The sequence below is a fragment of the Sapajus apella genome, unplaced genomic scaffold, assembly GCF_009761245.1.
Source record: "Sapajus apella isolate SASKATOON/1434 unplaced genomic scaffold, GSC_monkey_1.0 scaffold35, whole genome shotgun sequence".
NCBI classification, from domain to species: domain Eukaryota; kingdom Metazoa; phylum Chordata; class Mammalia; order Primates; family Cebidae; genus Sapajus; species Sapajus apella.
The window spans coordinates 3,249,284-3,266,756 of record NW_022436975.1 but is presented as its reverse complement, the minus strand read 5'-3'; the positions used below and the strand labels follow the sequence as shown (position 1 = coordinate 3,266,756).

The window sequence follows — 17,473 nt, the reverse complement described above, 5'->3', positions numbered from 1 at the left end:
ACTGGGATACCTCGGGCATTGCTAGTGGGAATGTAAAATTAACAGCTCTCTGTACAGTATTTAGCAGTTTCTTATCAAGTTAAAAACATTAAATAACAGAACATTTGGACAGCTGTCTATTGTTTGTTGAGAACCACATCACAATAACATTTCTGCACATTTTGCAGCATGAATTATCTTTTTGAATATTTTCACACACTCATGTGCGAGCATCCTCACACAGCAGGCATTCTTTGAAGGTACAGATAGATTTATCTTATCTCCAAGGTAGTGGAGCTAGAGAATTTCTCCCTTTGCAGAAATATTGTATACTAGTAATAACCATTTCCTCCCCTTCCCAGTGATGATCTGCTTATATTCCACAGTAATAAAAATGTCTGTCTCTCCAGAGAAGACAAATAGGTAGGCTTGAGAGCAGTTCTGTTATACAGGTGGGGGATTTTTAAGCTCCTCAGCCAGACACAGACCCACTGAGTGACCTCTGCCTACCTGAGTCCAAGCTTCCTTTGCTCCCATGGGTCTTGGGAGACAAAGGAGAATATTGAAGCTTACACTGCCGGCTATACCATGAAAAATGAACTGTAAAAATCCATTCGGGCATCTTACCTCCTTACCACGTAAATCTACTGAGGTCTGACAAGCAAACCTAGCAGCTGTTGTCTCAGTGATTATTTGGGGCTGTTATTATCTGGAATGAATGACAAATGAATGACTACTGGCCATTCATTCCAAATAAATAAAAACTAATGTTCACCAAACATGAGTACATAGAGAATCGGGTGATAAAACTTTTCTGCAACCTGGTGGTGGTGGCCACATGAAGTCTCTACATGTCACAACATTTCATAGAAAAACACTACACCCTAAATATGAGTGCATGGACAGACACATAAAATTTGAATAAAGTTTGTGGTTTAGTTACTTATACTATTATAACATAAATTTCCTGGTCTTGATAATACGTTATACTTATGTAAGATATTATTATTTGGATAAATTGATGTGAGAGTACATGGACATTTTTTCTTTTTTTTTGGCAAATTCTTATGCATCAAATATTTCAGAATTTTAAAAAAAGGTTTGTTTAATTTACAATACTCTAGTTACATATTTTTGAAACCCTATGCTTAAAAATCAATACTTTGCAAGAGTAATAGAACAGTTACTTTTATAAACGAGAAGAAAAATAAAATGAATGAAAATTAGATATGTAACAATAATGCAATGATTTAAAAATAGTCTGTGGGTTAGAAGACAGATTCTAATGTAAATTCTCACACTTCTTTTCTTTGTATAATTTGATAGCATTCTAAAATTTGATTTGGTTTTGGACAATTTAGAAGGCGAATATATTCAAATATTTTCCCTAACTATTTTGAAGTGTTTATGTGTAATTGAATCCATTTCTTTCCAAATAATTTATTTGAAAGGATTATAGGTGATCTAGCTATTATGGATGCTTTCACTCACAGTCAAAGTTTGCCCTAAAAATTCAAAATTGAAAGCTGATTTTATAAAAACATTCATTTTAACTATTAAATAAATTAGTTTTTAAAATGGTCAATTATATAGTGTGGACATGATTAAAGTAACTAAAACGCCTTAAATCATTTTCATGAATGTAAGCCATCACATATCATTTGCTGGTGGTGGTGATGGTGAAGTGACATGAGTTTCAAGGACTCGATCTTACTCCGTATCCTGTGTGCAGACCTTCTCTACGGTCCTCCATTGGGCCTCTTTTTTAGCTCTGTAATTTTGTTATCATATTCAAGATTATGTCTACCAACTGTATGAGTTTGTATGATAACAAGGATTCTTTGCTCCCATTTTCTTTTTTGACAAATCAGAGTGGAATGATCCTTAAATCTCTTCATATCATTGTTTCCGATTGACTAAATTATAAGTGATTTTCCTCTGACTGAGATTCTTGTATCTCTTGCAACAACAGATATTTCTTTTCAACTGTCCAAAATTGAGTACTCTGAAAATTCCGCAATCAATAATGTTAATTGAACGACTTCCACAGGCGTGAAAAGCATCAAACTAAATTAGTTAGATTTCTTTTAAACTAAAACCTGCCATCTGAATTTGAAAATATTTATGAAAGCTCTTTGATAATATGTATTTTCATACACATTTTGTAACAGTATCATATAAGATTCAAATACAATGCAGCATAGCCAGGAGATAGAGAGATTGATCTATACCTGGTATAAAGATATGTATATGAAAATATAAATTTATTTCAGGGACTTGACCTTCTCTAGCTTTGAGAGCTGGTCAAACAGTCTCTGCAAGTCTATTGTCTTTGCACTTGATGCAGTGCAGGCAATGCGGAAGAGAAGCTGGATGTCAAGTGGGGAAGAGCACGAGTAAAGTAAACTAGAACACGGAATCATCAACAAAGGAGCTGCAGGACAAACAGAGGGACTGAAAACTACATCATCTCTCACTTTCCAACTTAAAGATATGACTGTCCTTCAGAAGGCAGGGCTTAACCATGCACCCGCCGAGGTGTGGTAGAAACTGAAAGAAGACTCATTGGAGAACTGGCCTGGCTGCTGCTCTATACCAGTGAGGTGGAGCAGTAGCTGGGCAACAACCTGGGTGACTTACAGCAGTGCCTGGTGTCCCCGTGCCTACACACCAAGCATAAAAGCAGTAGGTTGCTTGACGATTGCTGTTCGCATACCATGCAAAATGTCTCTTGTAGCTACCCTCAATGGACGTCTACAAGAAAGGAATTTCTGAACAGTGTAGTTCAGTAAGACAGATTGACCCATTACAAAGCCACGTGAGAAATCAAGTATTAAAGTACAGAATAAAGGGAGGATTCCTCAAATATTAATTAATTTGTAATATTTTAAATAACTACTTATATATAAAAATTTTAACAATGGAAACGAGTATTTATTTTTGCTAATTAAAACATCTATTGTATCTGTGTTAGTATTTCCAGGATGTTAATTACTTGAATGGATCTTGAAATCTCAAGAGATTAATTTGATTATACTAATATAAAGAATCAATGCAGACCTGAAAACAAAAAGAAATATGGTACAAATAGTGAAGAAGAATTTTCATCTTTCAGCAACATTTTCATTCTTCTCTACCATGATATGAACCATTGGAGATAATTTTCTGCTATGATAAGACATCTTCCCATGCAATCTATTTGGTAGCAAGTCACACCTTGCAAACAAGATGTACTTTAAAGAGAGAGCTCCATTCTGTGGCATGTTATCCAGTTAAAAGTCTGGATCAAGCTAACAGTTTCATCAATATCAATTTTGCTCCTAAACACTTAAATAATCTATATGTTATTGGTGGAATGGCTTTCTTTACTGAGAATAGTTTTGCTATGTTTCCTAGACAGTTTCTCATTACTTTATACACAATTAACCTAACACAACAGCTGTTTCTCACTCAGGAAGTGTTTCCTTTTGTCCAGGTCTGTCCCTGTTGTTTCTCATTAACCTTTTGGAAATTTACAATTAGTGCTAAACAACAATTTTGTGTTAAATTGAAGGTTTCAACCAGTGTAATATGATAGGAAGCCAAAATTAAAACTTAATAAAAAGGAAGAAATAGGATCTCTTGTCGATGACATGAATGTCAATATAGAAAATCTTAATAATCTACAGAAATTTCACTAGAATTGATAAATAAATCACAGTGATATCAAACGTCATTTTTTCAGAAGTTGTAACTCATTTGGGTAGATACTTTGACTAATAGCATCTTTCTTCAAAGTTTGGGAATATTTAGGAGTCATAATTCTTCATAAATATTGGTCAACAAGAACAGATTATGTACCACATGGTCTGCACTTATATACAGACAGTTCATATCTTAAACCTTTCATTGAAGTTAACTCTCTCAGGATCATGTTTTAAACCTATATAAAACTTACAAATCAAGCCCAAAGAATGAAAACCCAAATCTAGTAAAAAGTATTTGTTTTTATTTTCCAGTATGCTTCATTTAAAAAAGTATGGTTTCATTAGTAGTACATTAATGAACTGAAAGAACGAAGTGACAAATTTTTGTCACAGATATTAATTTACATTTTACAAACATCCACCAAAACAATTTAAAATGAAATAAATATATTTACATTTTATATTTCTGGTATTTTCATTACATTTTAATATGTATAAAATATATAACATTTATAATATTTTATTTTCAAAAGCAAATTCAAATGTGCAAATAAGTGGCATTATGGTTTTAAAGTATTCAGTAGTAAGAATAAACAATAAAGAACAATTTTAGAGATATGAATAAAGCAACTTCTTAAGAAGAAATTATGAGCACAGCAGTATCAATAGTAGCAAAATGTTATTAATATCAGAACATCTACACTTACCTTAAAAAGTTAAGCACAAGATCATTCTTGTGCTATTAAAGCTTCTCCACACTGCCGATTTCTAGCAGTAATTCTAAATTATTGTTAGGATTATTAATTTTTGTCAGTAATAAATCAAGCTTTTCTTAAATCCAGCATTCAACATAGACAAAATTTATAATCAAGCTTCAGCCTTGTAAATGAGGAAAATGTTGATCAATAATCTAACGCACCCAAAGGAAAATTTCTCTGCTTGCATGGCTAATATGGACTTGAAATTTATTTTCAAGTAATTGCTTTCTTTTCTTGCTGAATGACAGCTTATGAGCGAAGGTTTCCAAAGTATAAGTTGGTACATGCCTGAAACATGGGCAAGAAATAATTGCCTGATTATCCTCCCATTTTAAAAATGTTGGGGTATACATCACACTTACACTATCTATTAGATTATTTTTTAAATAAATACTTGTTGTAATATAACAAATTATAAATGTCCTTGCTGTAATATACTTCTGCTTAGATGAATTGTTATACTTGATCAGGCAAAAGACATTTTTATAGTAGTTAGCAGTTTTCAAATGACTTTGAACTTCATTCTCTGACCTAAATACCTACAATATTCCCTGTTAAGCTTGTGTTATATACACTGTAATGAACTCTTTAATGACTACATACACACACACACACACACTCTCACACACACACGCAGACACACACCCAAACACACAGACACAATCACACATACCAAGGCACTGGAGGGGTTAACACATTAGCATTTTGCTGTTAAAATGTGCTCAATTTACAAACCAGGATTTGATGAATAAATCTCATGCATGTAAACCTAAATTACATGAGAGATAGGAATTTATAAGTGTTTTTGTTCATTTCTAAGCTTTTTCATTCAAGTAATCCAAGTTATAACAAATAACCATGACTAATCATCACATTGTAAAGAAAACATGAAACATTAATTGTTAAACTGATGAAAATGAGAATAGTATTTTGTTAATTTTTGGCTATTTTACTAATCATGTTAAATAAAAATCTCAGCTTTTTTTTAATCAATAGTATCAAAAATAATCATAACGGTATTGTCATAGGTTTTTAAGCTACATTTTACAATGTAAAGTATATTAAATGTATGTACACAAAACATGTTCTTTTAATATATTTAATGGTCAGCATTTCATTATATTTATATATATACACACACATATATATGCATATACATATGTGGGTATGTGTATATTCATCGAGGAGATATATATTTATACATATCTCATTGTGTGCCTTTTCCTTCATACACATGAGCACAGGCTAAATTTTCATGATATCACAAAAAGATAGTTAATAGGTTTTTTAAATTTTAAAATGGAACAATTATAAAATTTCACATTTTTAAAAATTATTCTATTACAGGTAGCTAAACTGTTGAAACTTTTCTTTTGCTTATGGATGATTAGACCAAATCATATTGCCTTCAGATCATATTATCACATTGTGGACACATTCATGTAACCCCAATATGGGGCACATTGAGATTCAGTGCTGGAATTGAAATTCTGTAGTGAACCACATACCACAGCTGAAAATTCTAAGTCGATGTATCCCACTGCTTTTCCTCCGTAAGTTCAGAAGTGGCCTACTACTGAAGCCTGCTTTTGGTGGGCTTCAATTTTACAATGCTTGTGTGTTTGATCAGTATAGTGTGCAATAATTCCAAAGTTCTATCCTAATTACAAATGTGTAATTAGTTTTATGGTCAAATACATTACATTGAAACTGTTTATTGTAATTTGCCACTGTTCTTTGGATAAGGTATGTTAGATTCAGCTTAACATTTTCCAAGGGATAATTATAAACTTCCATATTTTCTTTTCAATTTGAGGTATTTACAAACTAATTTGATTCAAAATGAATTAATGTATCATAATCAGTATGAAAACAACTTGATATTAAATTTTTTAACTTAATGGATCTGTCCGTTATAGAAAAAATGTTGTTTCCTTCTTGAGTAATTTTTTTTTTTTTTTTTAAACGGAGTCACACTCTGTCACCCAGGCTGGAATGCAGTGACATGATCTCTGCTCACTGCAACCTCCGTCTCCTGGGTTCAAGTGATTCTCCTGCCTCAGCCTCCTGAGTAGCTGGGACTACAGGCACAAGCCACGACGCCTGGCTAATTTTTGTATTTTTAGTAGAGATGGGGTTTCACCATATTGGCCCGGCTGGTCTGGAATTCCTGACCTTGTGATCCGCCCGCCTTGAACTCCCAAAGTGCTGGGAATACAGGCGTAAGCAAAGGTGCCTGGCCTGGAGGGATTTTTTTTTAACATATTTTTAAAAAATATTGAATCACTTTATTAGATACTTGATTATCTCCACATGGGCACATGTAATGTTTGGTTTACCTAGGAGCATGTGTATCAATAAAAATGTTTGTTTGTTTATTTGTTTTTTACATACACAGCTGACTTTTTAAAAGAAGGTCTCAAAAAAGCTATACTAAAGGATAGAGAATGTGTTTCATGTTATACAACTAGCTGTATAATTGTACCTGGAATCTGAGTAAATTGCACAACTCTAAAGCTTTCAAATTTCCCAGCCTTTTCACATTTACATTCTTAGGACAAAATATCTAAAATAACCTGCATAGTTTGGCATTACTTAATCACTTCCATGAAAAGGGAGGATAAAGATTTTTAATGTTTATCTTTAAATATCACCTTTGTTCCACATAAAATGGCACTAAAATGGAAAAATGTCATTTAACTAACATATATAATAGCTTTGGGACTGCTTTCTAGGGACATTTCAGTTCATGATTTACTAGTAGATTTCAGATTACAAACAATTGTTTCTCACACTGTATTTTTTATATTATTTTCTCTACAAAAGGTTTGGGGGTCATTGAAAATTTATGGAACTTTGATAATAAATCTTATTAGGTAAAATATAAGTCTTTTTAAAATGAAGGAAGAAATGAGAGGTTCATGAAACTTTTCATCACTCGTAATTAAATTAATACATTTTTGGCATAGTAGATTGACATTGGCAGCAAATAAACCATTTCAGTAACACTGATCCCAGGGAGAATAGTCCATTTCACATTGTATCTCTCATAGGTCAATGTGATTATCTTTTTGAAGTTCTTTGGAATATTTACAATAAGATAAAAACCACTGGAGTGCCAGCGTCAATCATGGGATGAGAACACAAGGGCATATTTACATCAGCAAATGAAAGTGCATCCTTCTTTGATGAGATTTTTTTGCATGCTCCTTGTTGATTTATGATTTTTAACTCTTTGATGGCCCTCATAATACAATGATAGGGCATTAGTTTATGATTCTGCCCAACATGTACTTGTCATACAAAATAATCTAAAATACAGAAGTAACCATTTAATAAGTATTTTTATTTATAGGTAGCTTACTATTTTTATATTATTTACATACTTCTTCAAATAATTCATTCTTTTGTCTCCACTTTTGGTGAAAGCAATATACTTACTGGTACAAAGCAACTGAGTGAGAACGAGCTGTTTTGTTCATGTGTTATATGTTACAGATGCCATCCAAAATAGAAGTGTTTTTGAGATTCCACATGACCTTCTTTGTTTCTGCTGAAATTTCAATTTTTCCTCCACTGTTGACATGTTATGGATTTTCCAGGGTCTAAAATGATGAATAAATGTGTTCTGTTTATACAGTTATGGTGAGTATCAATGCAGAGCTTAGTATGTCAAGTTGTGTACTTTGCTTTGCTCGTGGTAGCAGAGCTGGCAGCAGCAGAAGCAGAAGCCTGATTGCCTAAAAATAGAGGGTCCAAACATGCTACCTTGGCAGCAAAGAAGGAATGAATGCAGTGAAGAACAGCAAATAAATTTGAAAATTCCAACTCCTGAAAGAAAAACAGGTCAGATAAAATAAATATTAATCTTTTTAAAAACGGATGATAGCTAGATTTTTTTCAAATTCAATACACTTATCTAAAATCTATGATATCTAACATACACTAATTTCAAATGTAGACATTTCTTGGACAACATATAAACATCATACGTATTGAAAAGTTACTTCAATATGTAGTGGATAAGAGGTAGGAGAACTGATCTCTCTTATCATCTATGAATGTTGTTTTAGCATTGATAAATATATTTTGCCAAAATTTTACTCTTGATAATGTATAATTAAAGATAAATTTGGACATACATTTAAAAGTATTTTTATCTCTATGCACACATCAGATGATAAACGTGGATTAGAACAGTTTAAAACTATTTTTGATTATTATCTAGAATGAGTTAATATTTGCCATAAGAAACTGAATAAGAAATGCTAGAAGGAAGGGGGTATGAACTCTTATAATCAGAGGAGCCAAATGGTTCAATTTCAAAAAATAATTTAATCATTAATTTTAATTGTGGCTGGCTGTTTAATGGTATATGTGGCGTATTTACTAAAAAAATCAACTAGAGCTCACTAATTCATTTTGGATTTTTAGAAATATGTTCCCCATTTAAATATCAATGGAAATTTTTAACCCATTTACCAGTGGCAACCAAATTATATATAATACAGTGAAAACAGAAAAAAGTTATTTCAAATTTTAATTATGTCAAAACAGCTCTAATACCATAAAGCAAGGCTCAGAATGGATTTACAAAGATGATGTTGCTGGTATTTTTATTAAAGACCATCAATAATCACATAATCATGTTTTAATTCAAGATGATTGAAAGATTAATACATTTATGTGCTTAATGAAATAAGTATGATAAACTTATCACAAGGAGGATAAGTAGAGGGTAATAAAGCATATGAAATTCTTACAAACTCATTGCTATTCTATTATATATTTGACTACATATATGTAATAAAGAGTATAGAATTATACTTGATACGTACATGACTGACTGTGCTTACAACTTTTAAGTGGTAGCGGAAAATATTACAAAATATTCAATATATTATGACACATCATAATATCTGTAATGTACCATGTAGTTATTTAAATAAAATAATTCATCCACGTAGTATTTTCTCAGGTCATGCAATAGGAGTGCAATACACCATAACGTATATTCAGGGGCATCTATCACATAGAGGAAATGCTATGCTTTCTCAGTAGCTCCCTTCAAACCTTCAGTATTTGATAGTTTCCTATGTGAAACAGTAACTTATTCTACAGAAGAGAAAAGGTTATTCATTTAACTAGTCTACTTCCCTTAGCTGTTTACACCAAAAAAGTTTTTAGTAACTCCATTGTAATTATCTTCGAAGCTTTATTTATAATAATCCACTTCAGTGGCACTAGTCATATATGTCGTATGAGCAAGTTTCCCTTTGCCTTAACTCACCCTGAAAATCCTCCATTCACCCCATCATTCTTGGTGTAGTCAGGTTATTTTGCAAACGAATTTTGAATACTTTCTATATCATCTCAAATTAAGTCCACCTGATGTGAAAGGTTTGGAAATTTGGGGAAAATGTAAAATGTTCTTGCATGTTATTAAAAAATAAAATGACAACCACAAAAATAAGCAATTCACTATTGATAAGGATGAGAATATTGTTGGATGGGTAAAAATAGTATGGCAAATAACTTTTTCTCAAAGGTAATAGTACCTCATCTTTATTAAAATAGGGATTATATTTTGGTTCCCAAAAATAACAACCCTTAAATATGTTAAGTATCCAGGCATCTTTACAAAAATAAAAGTTTTCAATTATTCCTATCTTGTCAATTTTTTGTCAATAATTTGATATAAATTGACACTTTAACCTTTTTACACCCTTTTTGAATAAGTGGTAGACAGGAACTAATAGAGGGTGATTGGAAGAGAAAGCAGGAGACCAAGATGGAGCCAAGTTTGGCTCTTCATTCCAATGTCCACACATCTTTCCTCTGCCTCAGTGAGCAGCCTTGGCAACCATTTCCGCTCCTAGGGTGTCAGTGATTCCTTCTATGTAAGTAAACTCACACTGTGGTGGAACTAGACCTGCATTCTTACCACCTATCAGGCATCCACTGATGATAAACATCTATCTATTCATCCTCTGATAGCTTCCGCCAAGTTACAGACTTACAAGTTTCCCTCGTAAAAAAAGTCTTATGATTGTCATGAGCTCTCAAATCTCACCAAGCATAAGCTAGCTTCAAAAAATGTAAGCAGTCATGCACTCAATAAAATACCAAGTGCTTCCTATGCATCTACTCTTTTTTATTGTTCTTAAAAGATAGCAATGAAAAAACAGACAAAAACAAACAAATGAACAAAACAGTACTGATGGGATTTACACTCCAGTGACAGGAGACAAAATGTGACTAAAGGCATAAATACATTAAGGATAACGTGTCAGAATATGATAGGTACAGTTGAGAAAGAAAGCAGAGAAGACTACAAAGACTACTCAAGGGGCCGTGGACAGGAAAATCCATGTTGTCTTGTGCACGGAACTTGAAACAGATGAAGGCGTGAGTCATTTCCATGTTTGTGAGAAAATATTCCAGATGTAACACTTATACTTTTAAAGGCCCAGAGGTAGGGACATTCCAGGAGAGTTTGAAGAAAAACAAGGGATATTGTGTCTGGAATGGAATGAATTAAGAAGTAATTAGCAGACAGTGAGGTCAAAGAAAACACTTGACATACTGCATGAGCCTTTATGAGTTTCATTATGAATGTCATGGGAAACCATGGTAAATTTTTGAGCAGAGGAGTGACAAGCATTGACTTAAGTCAGAAAATGATGATTTTGGCTAGACTGTTGAGAATGAACTTTATGTGAAATGGATTGAAAGGAGGAGGAGAAGTTACAAAGTTTTCTATATGGAAAGGGGTTAGATTTGAAAGTAGATTCAATAACTGGGGGAAAAAAGTGTTGCTCTACAAATGGAGGAATTGTGGGAAAATCGGGTTTGGGAGTGAAGATCAAGATTTTGGTTTTGGGTATGTTATATTTGAAAGCATATTAGACATACAGGTGATAAGGGGAGAGCTGCATATGTTAGTATAGATTTATGGAAAAAATTAGAGTTCAGAATAGAAGTTCAGCCTCTGTCAGCATATAGATAGTAGGTAAAGCACTGTGGTCTGGATGAGAAGATCAAGGTGTGCGTAGGTAGGCAGAGAAAATGGGCACTCATCACTGAGATTCCACAGTATAAAAATGTCAGAAAGATGAGGGGAAGAACCAGCAAAGAAGAAATAACTATAGCTGCCTCTAAGAAAGTGAGAGAGAAAACCGGGAATCCTGTAAAATGACAGCTGGATGTTGACCATTGAATATAGCAACACAGAGGCCATTTTAATCCTTAACAAGAGTCCTTTTGTGGAGAAGTAGAAACAAAAGATTCACAGGAATGGCTTCACGAGAAATTGCACGTGCAGTTATTAGTTACTACAGGCAGCTTCTCTTTGGAGAAGAAATCCTACTTTTCTTTCTAAAATGGAGCAGAGGAACAGATAAATAGGAAATCAAGAATGTTTTCCTAAGGTTTATGAAATTAGTATATATTTGTAGAATTGCTGGCATGAGATGGAAGTGGTATCAAATCTGAGGACAATTGTAGAAATTGTATTTTTGAGAAGGGTGAGATCTGGTGCAAAAGTGGAAACCTTGACAATTGATCTCAAGTGGCAGGAGGTGAGGCACAGTACTATGGGCACAACTCAAGGAAGGTGGGTAGATTTGGTGGTTTGTAGCTTTGCTTAATTCTGTGTTTTAAGTGGGATACAAAGCAAAGTCATTGGCTGACAGAGAGGGTAAAGAACCAGAGCACGAGTGACCTACTGACTGAGAACCCCCAGGTTGCCCAACACCGTACAGTTCCCCACCGGGTCCTGCCCTATTGCTGGAAGGGCATGACTCCAGAGCAGCGAGCTGCTATCAGGAAAGAGCAGGAAGTACAACGCTTTGAGAAGGAAGCACAACATCAGGCTGAAAAAGCATTGGATACTGAATGGAAAAGCCAGACCATGAGCTCGGCCCAGGCAATGCTGGAGCTTCAAGAGCAGGAGAGGGAATTGTGTGCTCAGTTTCAGAGGGGTCTAGGCTCCTTCAACCAGCAGCTGGCTCAGGAGCAAAAAGCCCAGCAGGATTACCTGAACTCAGTAATCTACACCAATCAACCTATAGCCCAGTGTCACCAACAGTTTAACACCAGCAGCTGCTAAGTTCAGGATGTTTATCTCTCCCTTTTCATCCATCAAGCTCACAAGTGGTCAGGAGTCAAAGAGAAAAATGCTGCATACTCCCACCTTCTAACCTAGGTAATAAACTTCTTCACTCAAAATAAAAAAAAAAATTATTGAGAATTTGGACAAACTACTAACTTATAGGTATCATTTTCAGGATAAAATCTGGAATTTATCTTCCTCACTCTGCTTACTGCTTAAAGGCTTTTAACCTATTTATGCCTGAGACTGCTATTTTTTGAATGTTTGCAATCAGACCTTGGTGATGACTTTGAGCAGTAAAATATAAATAACTCCCACATGCTTAGCGTTCCAATAATGGAACATTAGGCATAAATGAGTCAATAACTCGTGAGACCTCTGAACACAATTGAGAGCATCATTAACTGAACCTAAATAAGTCACCACCTACATTTGCACACCTGTTTCCCACAGTAACATGGTAATGCAACACTCAATATCATTAAAACATAACTCATAACTAAATAACAAAAATGTCTAATTACAATAGAAGATCAATCATCATATCAAGAACCAGTGAAATCTTAAACTGAATAGAAAAAAAAAATCAATAGATGCCAACAGTGAGATGACATAGATTTTTGAATCATTTGACAAATATTTTCAAGTAGTCACAACAAAATTGTTCCAATAAGAAGTTATCACCATGCTTAGAACAAATGAACATGTAGAAAGTCTCAGAAAAGAAACAAATTCTAGGAAAGAAATGAAAAACATAAAAATCAAATAAAAATGTTATAACCGAAAAGTATAATAATGGAAAAAAAAAACTGAATAAACGACTCAACAGCAGAAAGAAGAGAACAGAAGAAAGAAGAAGTGGATAAAAGAATTGTGAAAATTAACCAGTTAGAATAAAAGGTATCAGAAAGATTGAAAAAAAGGAAGGAATATTCAGTGAACTGTGAGACAGAAACAAAAATATAAATATATACTATTCATATTGTCAGAGTACAAAAAATGAGGAGCAAAAGTAAGGAACTGAAAAATATTGAAAGAAATTTTAGCTGAAAAGTCATTGAAATTGGTAAAAGGCTAAATCCTAAAGATCTGAGAGACTAAGTGAAACACAAAGAGGGTAAACTCAAAGAAATCCTTGCCAAGACACATCATAGCCAACTTCCGAAAACTAGACAGCAAAAAGTCTTGGGAGCAGCAAGAGAGAAATAAAACCTTACCTATAGAAGAACACAAGTCAAATGACAGAGAATTTCTCATCAGAAATCATACAGCCAGAAGGAAGTGGCACAAGACTTTTCAACTGCTGAAAGAAAAGAACTGTCAATCCTGAATCCTATATCCAGCAAAACAGTGCTTCAGAAATCAAGGGAAAATCAAGCCATTCTCAGCTAAAAAAAAAAAAAAAAAAAGTAAATTTACAATAAGAAGACCTAACCTAAAAACATGACTTAAAAGGACAAAAAGAGAAAATAATTATAGAAGCTATCTTGGAACTTAGGAAGAAGGAAATAATATGGCAAGAAAAGTAATCCATAAATACTTTACTTCTTCTCTTGAGTTTTCTAACTTATATGTGGGTATTGAAACAAAAATTGTAACATTTTCTGATTTGGTTCTTACTATATGTAAATAAAATATTTAAAAATATTGATAGAATAGTATAAAATACAAAACAATATATTAATATATATTTTAAATATATAATAGTTTATGTATTTATATATCACTATATAAAATATAAATATATAATATATATGTATATATAAGTATATTTATATATAACAATATATTATAAATATATTAATAGTATTAATTAATAGATGCTTACATATAATATATACATATATTATAAACTATAATATATTATATATTATAAAATGTAAAATATAATGAAATAAGTGAAGAGACTTAAAATATGTTAAGGTTTCTATACTAACTGATAAGCTGTTGATTTCACTAGAATGTGAAGATCTGTACAAAATGTAACCCTGAGAGTAACCACTATAAACACTATATGTTGAAGTATACTCAAAAATGCTATGGATAAAATTTATTTCTAAAAGAATATGTTCAAAAAAGGCACATGAAGGCAGAAAAAAAACCAGAAAAATGGAAAAGAGAGAGAACAAAATTCAAATACATAGTGGTAAATATAAGTCAAGACATTAATAATTACAATAAAAAGTAAGTTGTCTAAATACACCAATCAATACACAGATATTGGCAGAATAGATTAAAAACCATGACCCAAACATATGCTATCTACAAACTCACTTTAAGTATAATGATATAGTTATATTTAAAGTAAAAGAATAATAAATAATACATCATGCACATTTTTATGAAGAAAAATGACTAGTGGCTGTATTGACATTAGATGAGCTAAGCTTCAGAGTAAACAATTACAGGACAAAATGAGACAAATTAATTAATAATAAAAGTATAAAACTGTAAGAAAAACATATCAACTCTAAGTATGTATGCACCAAATAACTTAGCTGTGAAGTATGTAAAACATAAACTGATGAAATACACAATTACAATGAAGTCTTCAACATCTCTCTTAATTGGTAAAAGAGTAAAACAGAATGTCACCAAATATGCAGAATTCAAAAACACCATCAACTGACAAGATCAAACTAATATGTTTAGAACTTTCGTCCAGCAAAAATAGAATATACATTATTTGAATGTTTCTGTAGAAATCTGACCATACTGGGGGCATAAAACAAATCTCAACAAATTAAAAAAAAAAAAAAAAAGTACTAGATGTGTTTTTTGACCACAGAAGAATGATTAAAAGAAAGAAAACAAAAACAATTTCTGACACTTGAAAATGAAGGCACAGAATTACAAATTTTCCATTACATACAAGAAAGTCTCAAAAGAAAGAAAAAAAAAATACGTTGAACTGAATAACAACAAAAATAAAACAGGGTCAGGATGCAAATATTCTGTTCTGAATGTTTCATTGTCAGTATCTTGATTGCAGTGATATATACACTAGGGTGCTTTTCAATTTAAAAGTGTAAACTATTTCTCTTGAGAACATCATACAGTTAACTCATTTCAAAAATTATTATGTTAATCTCTGCCCCTGGTTAGAGTGTTTAATATATTTACTTTTAATGTACTTATACATAAGGTAAAATTTATGTTCATCATATATCACAAGTTTTTGTTTGTTTCTTTATTTTTCCATTACTGTTTTCATTTGTGGGAGTATAACACTATATATGTACATGTATATATATGTATATACTATATAAATTATATGTAAATATATACTACATACATATAATTTTAATTCTCATTTCTTTTGATCGTGTTATTTTTTATTATTTGGAGGAATATAATAACATTTTAAAATAACCTAGTTCACAACAATGAGAACTTCAATAGTGCTCAAAAAATTTGGTTCTATATACCTGTTTTCTCCATTTCTTTGTGCTGTTATCATACACATTACATCTTTATCCATTACAAGCCCAAAGACACAGTGATATAATTATCATTTTATGAATTTTTCTTTCAAATACTTCAGAAGAATAGCACCAATTAAAATGCATTTATACTCTCATTTAAATTGAATTATGTATTTAACTTTAATAGTGTTTTTATTATTTCTAAGTGTGAATTTAAGATATTATCTAAAACTCATTTTCTCTGGTGTATATTTACTAGTGGCAAATGTTCTTCTTTTTTTATATGCAATAATGACTTAATTCTCCTCCATCTTGGAAGGAGAGTTTCAGGGAATAAGAACCTCTTATATGACAGCCTTTTTGTTTCAGCACTTAAATGTGTTATTCTATTACTTTCTGATTTACACAGTTTAATATAAAAAAAATGAGCTGTTATTCTTATTAATGATTCTTTGCATTTTGTGACTCATTTTTCTTTTGCTGTTTCCAAGATTCTCTGGCCTGTTGCTGATCAAGCATCATGATTGTATGTATTTGTTTTTATCCTTCAAGGAGCTCATTGAGTCCTTCAAATATATAGATTAATATTAAATTTGAGAGGTTTCCAGCTGTTATTTCTTAAAGGATTGTTTCCACTGCTTTACCTTCTTGTTTTCTTGGCATTCCCTTTATGCATATCATAGCACAATTTATGCTGTCATATAGACTTCTGAGACTCTGCTATTTTTCTTCATTTATATTTTTGTTATTCCTTAGGCTGGATAATCTCAGTTGCTCCATTGACACTAAGATGTAGTGAACTCTTCATGTTCTCTTAATCTTTCTTCATAAACTCAAATCTTTTGTTCAGTTCATCTAAGGATTTTTAAAACATCAGTTATTGTACTTCTCAACTGCAGAATTTTGTTTGATTCTTTTTATTACTTCTATGCTTTCATTGACATTCTCTATTTGGTCAAACATGTTAATTCTTTAAGCATAGCTTTGTTTAGACCATTTAATTTATTTTTAATACACAACTTAAATTATCTTACTAGTTAGTGCGCCAGAGGGTTTTCCTCAGGGAAAGTGTCTATTGAGTATATTTTCTTACGGAAAAACCACAATTTTGAGGTTTTTTTCTCATTTTTTCAATGTCTCATAATTTTTGTTTAAAACTGACATTTCAAAGAATATTCATGGAAATCAGATTCTCATTCTTCCTGAGTCTGAGGCTGTTGCAGTTTGTTATTGTTGTTTTCCTATCTGTTTCACTGATAGGAAACAGACTGTTTCTATGTAGTTTCTTGGTCACCTATCGTTTTGACCAATATATCTGTAAATGGCTAGAAGCAAAGTTTTACAGCTTTTCCACGGGGCTCTGTGTGTGTTTTCTGGGACTTCTTTAATGCTCTGGCAATTTACAACTCTTTCTGAGTCTTTGCTTTTGACTTGCACAGGTCCTTAAGGCCAGCCATAACTGAGAGTTTAGGGCATCTTTTGGTGTCATGTGCACAGCCTGGCACATTTATG

The 17,473-nt window shown here is 32.3% G+C and overlaps 1 protein-coding gene across 1 annotated transcript in view; it reads right to left on the bottom strand.

Annotated features, from left to right (window-relative positions):
• Window positions 1-6,695: 6,695 nt before the first annotated feature.
• Window positions 6,696-17,473, bottom strand: part of SNTG1 (syntrophin gamma 1) — a 384,071-nt gene continuing 373,293 nt past the window's right edge. Inside the window, exon 17 of the mRNA XM_032296050.1 lies at window positions 6,696-8,254. Within this exon, the coding sequence (XP_032151941.1) occupies window positions 8,096-8,254 (159 nt within the window). The 3' untranslated portion in view covers window positions 6,696-8,095. The remainder of the gene's footprint in view (window positions 8,255-17,473) is intronic.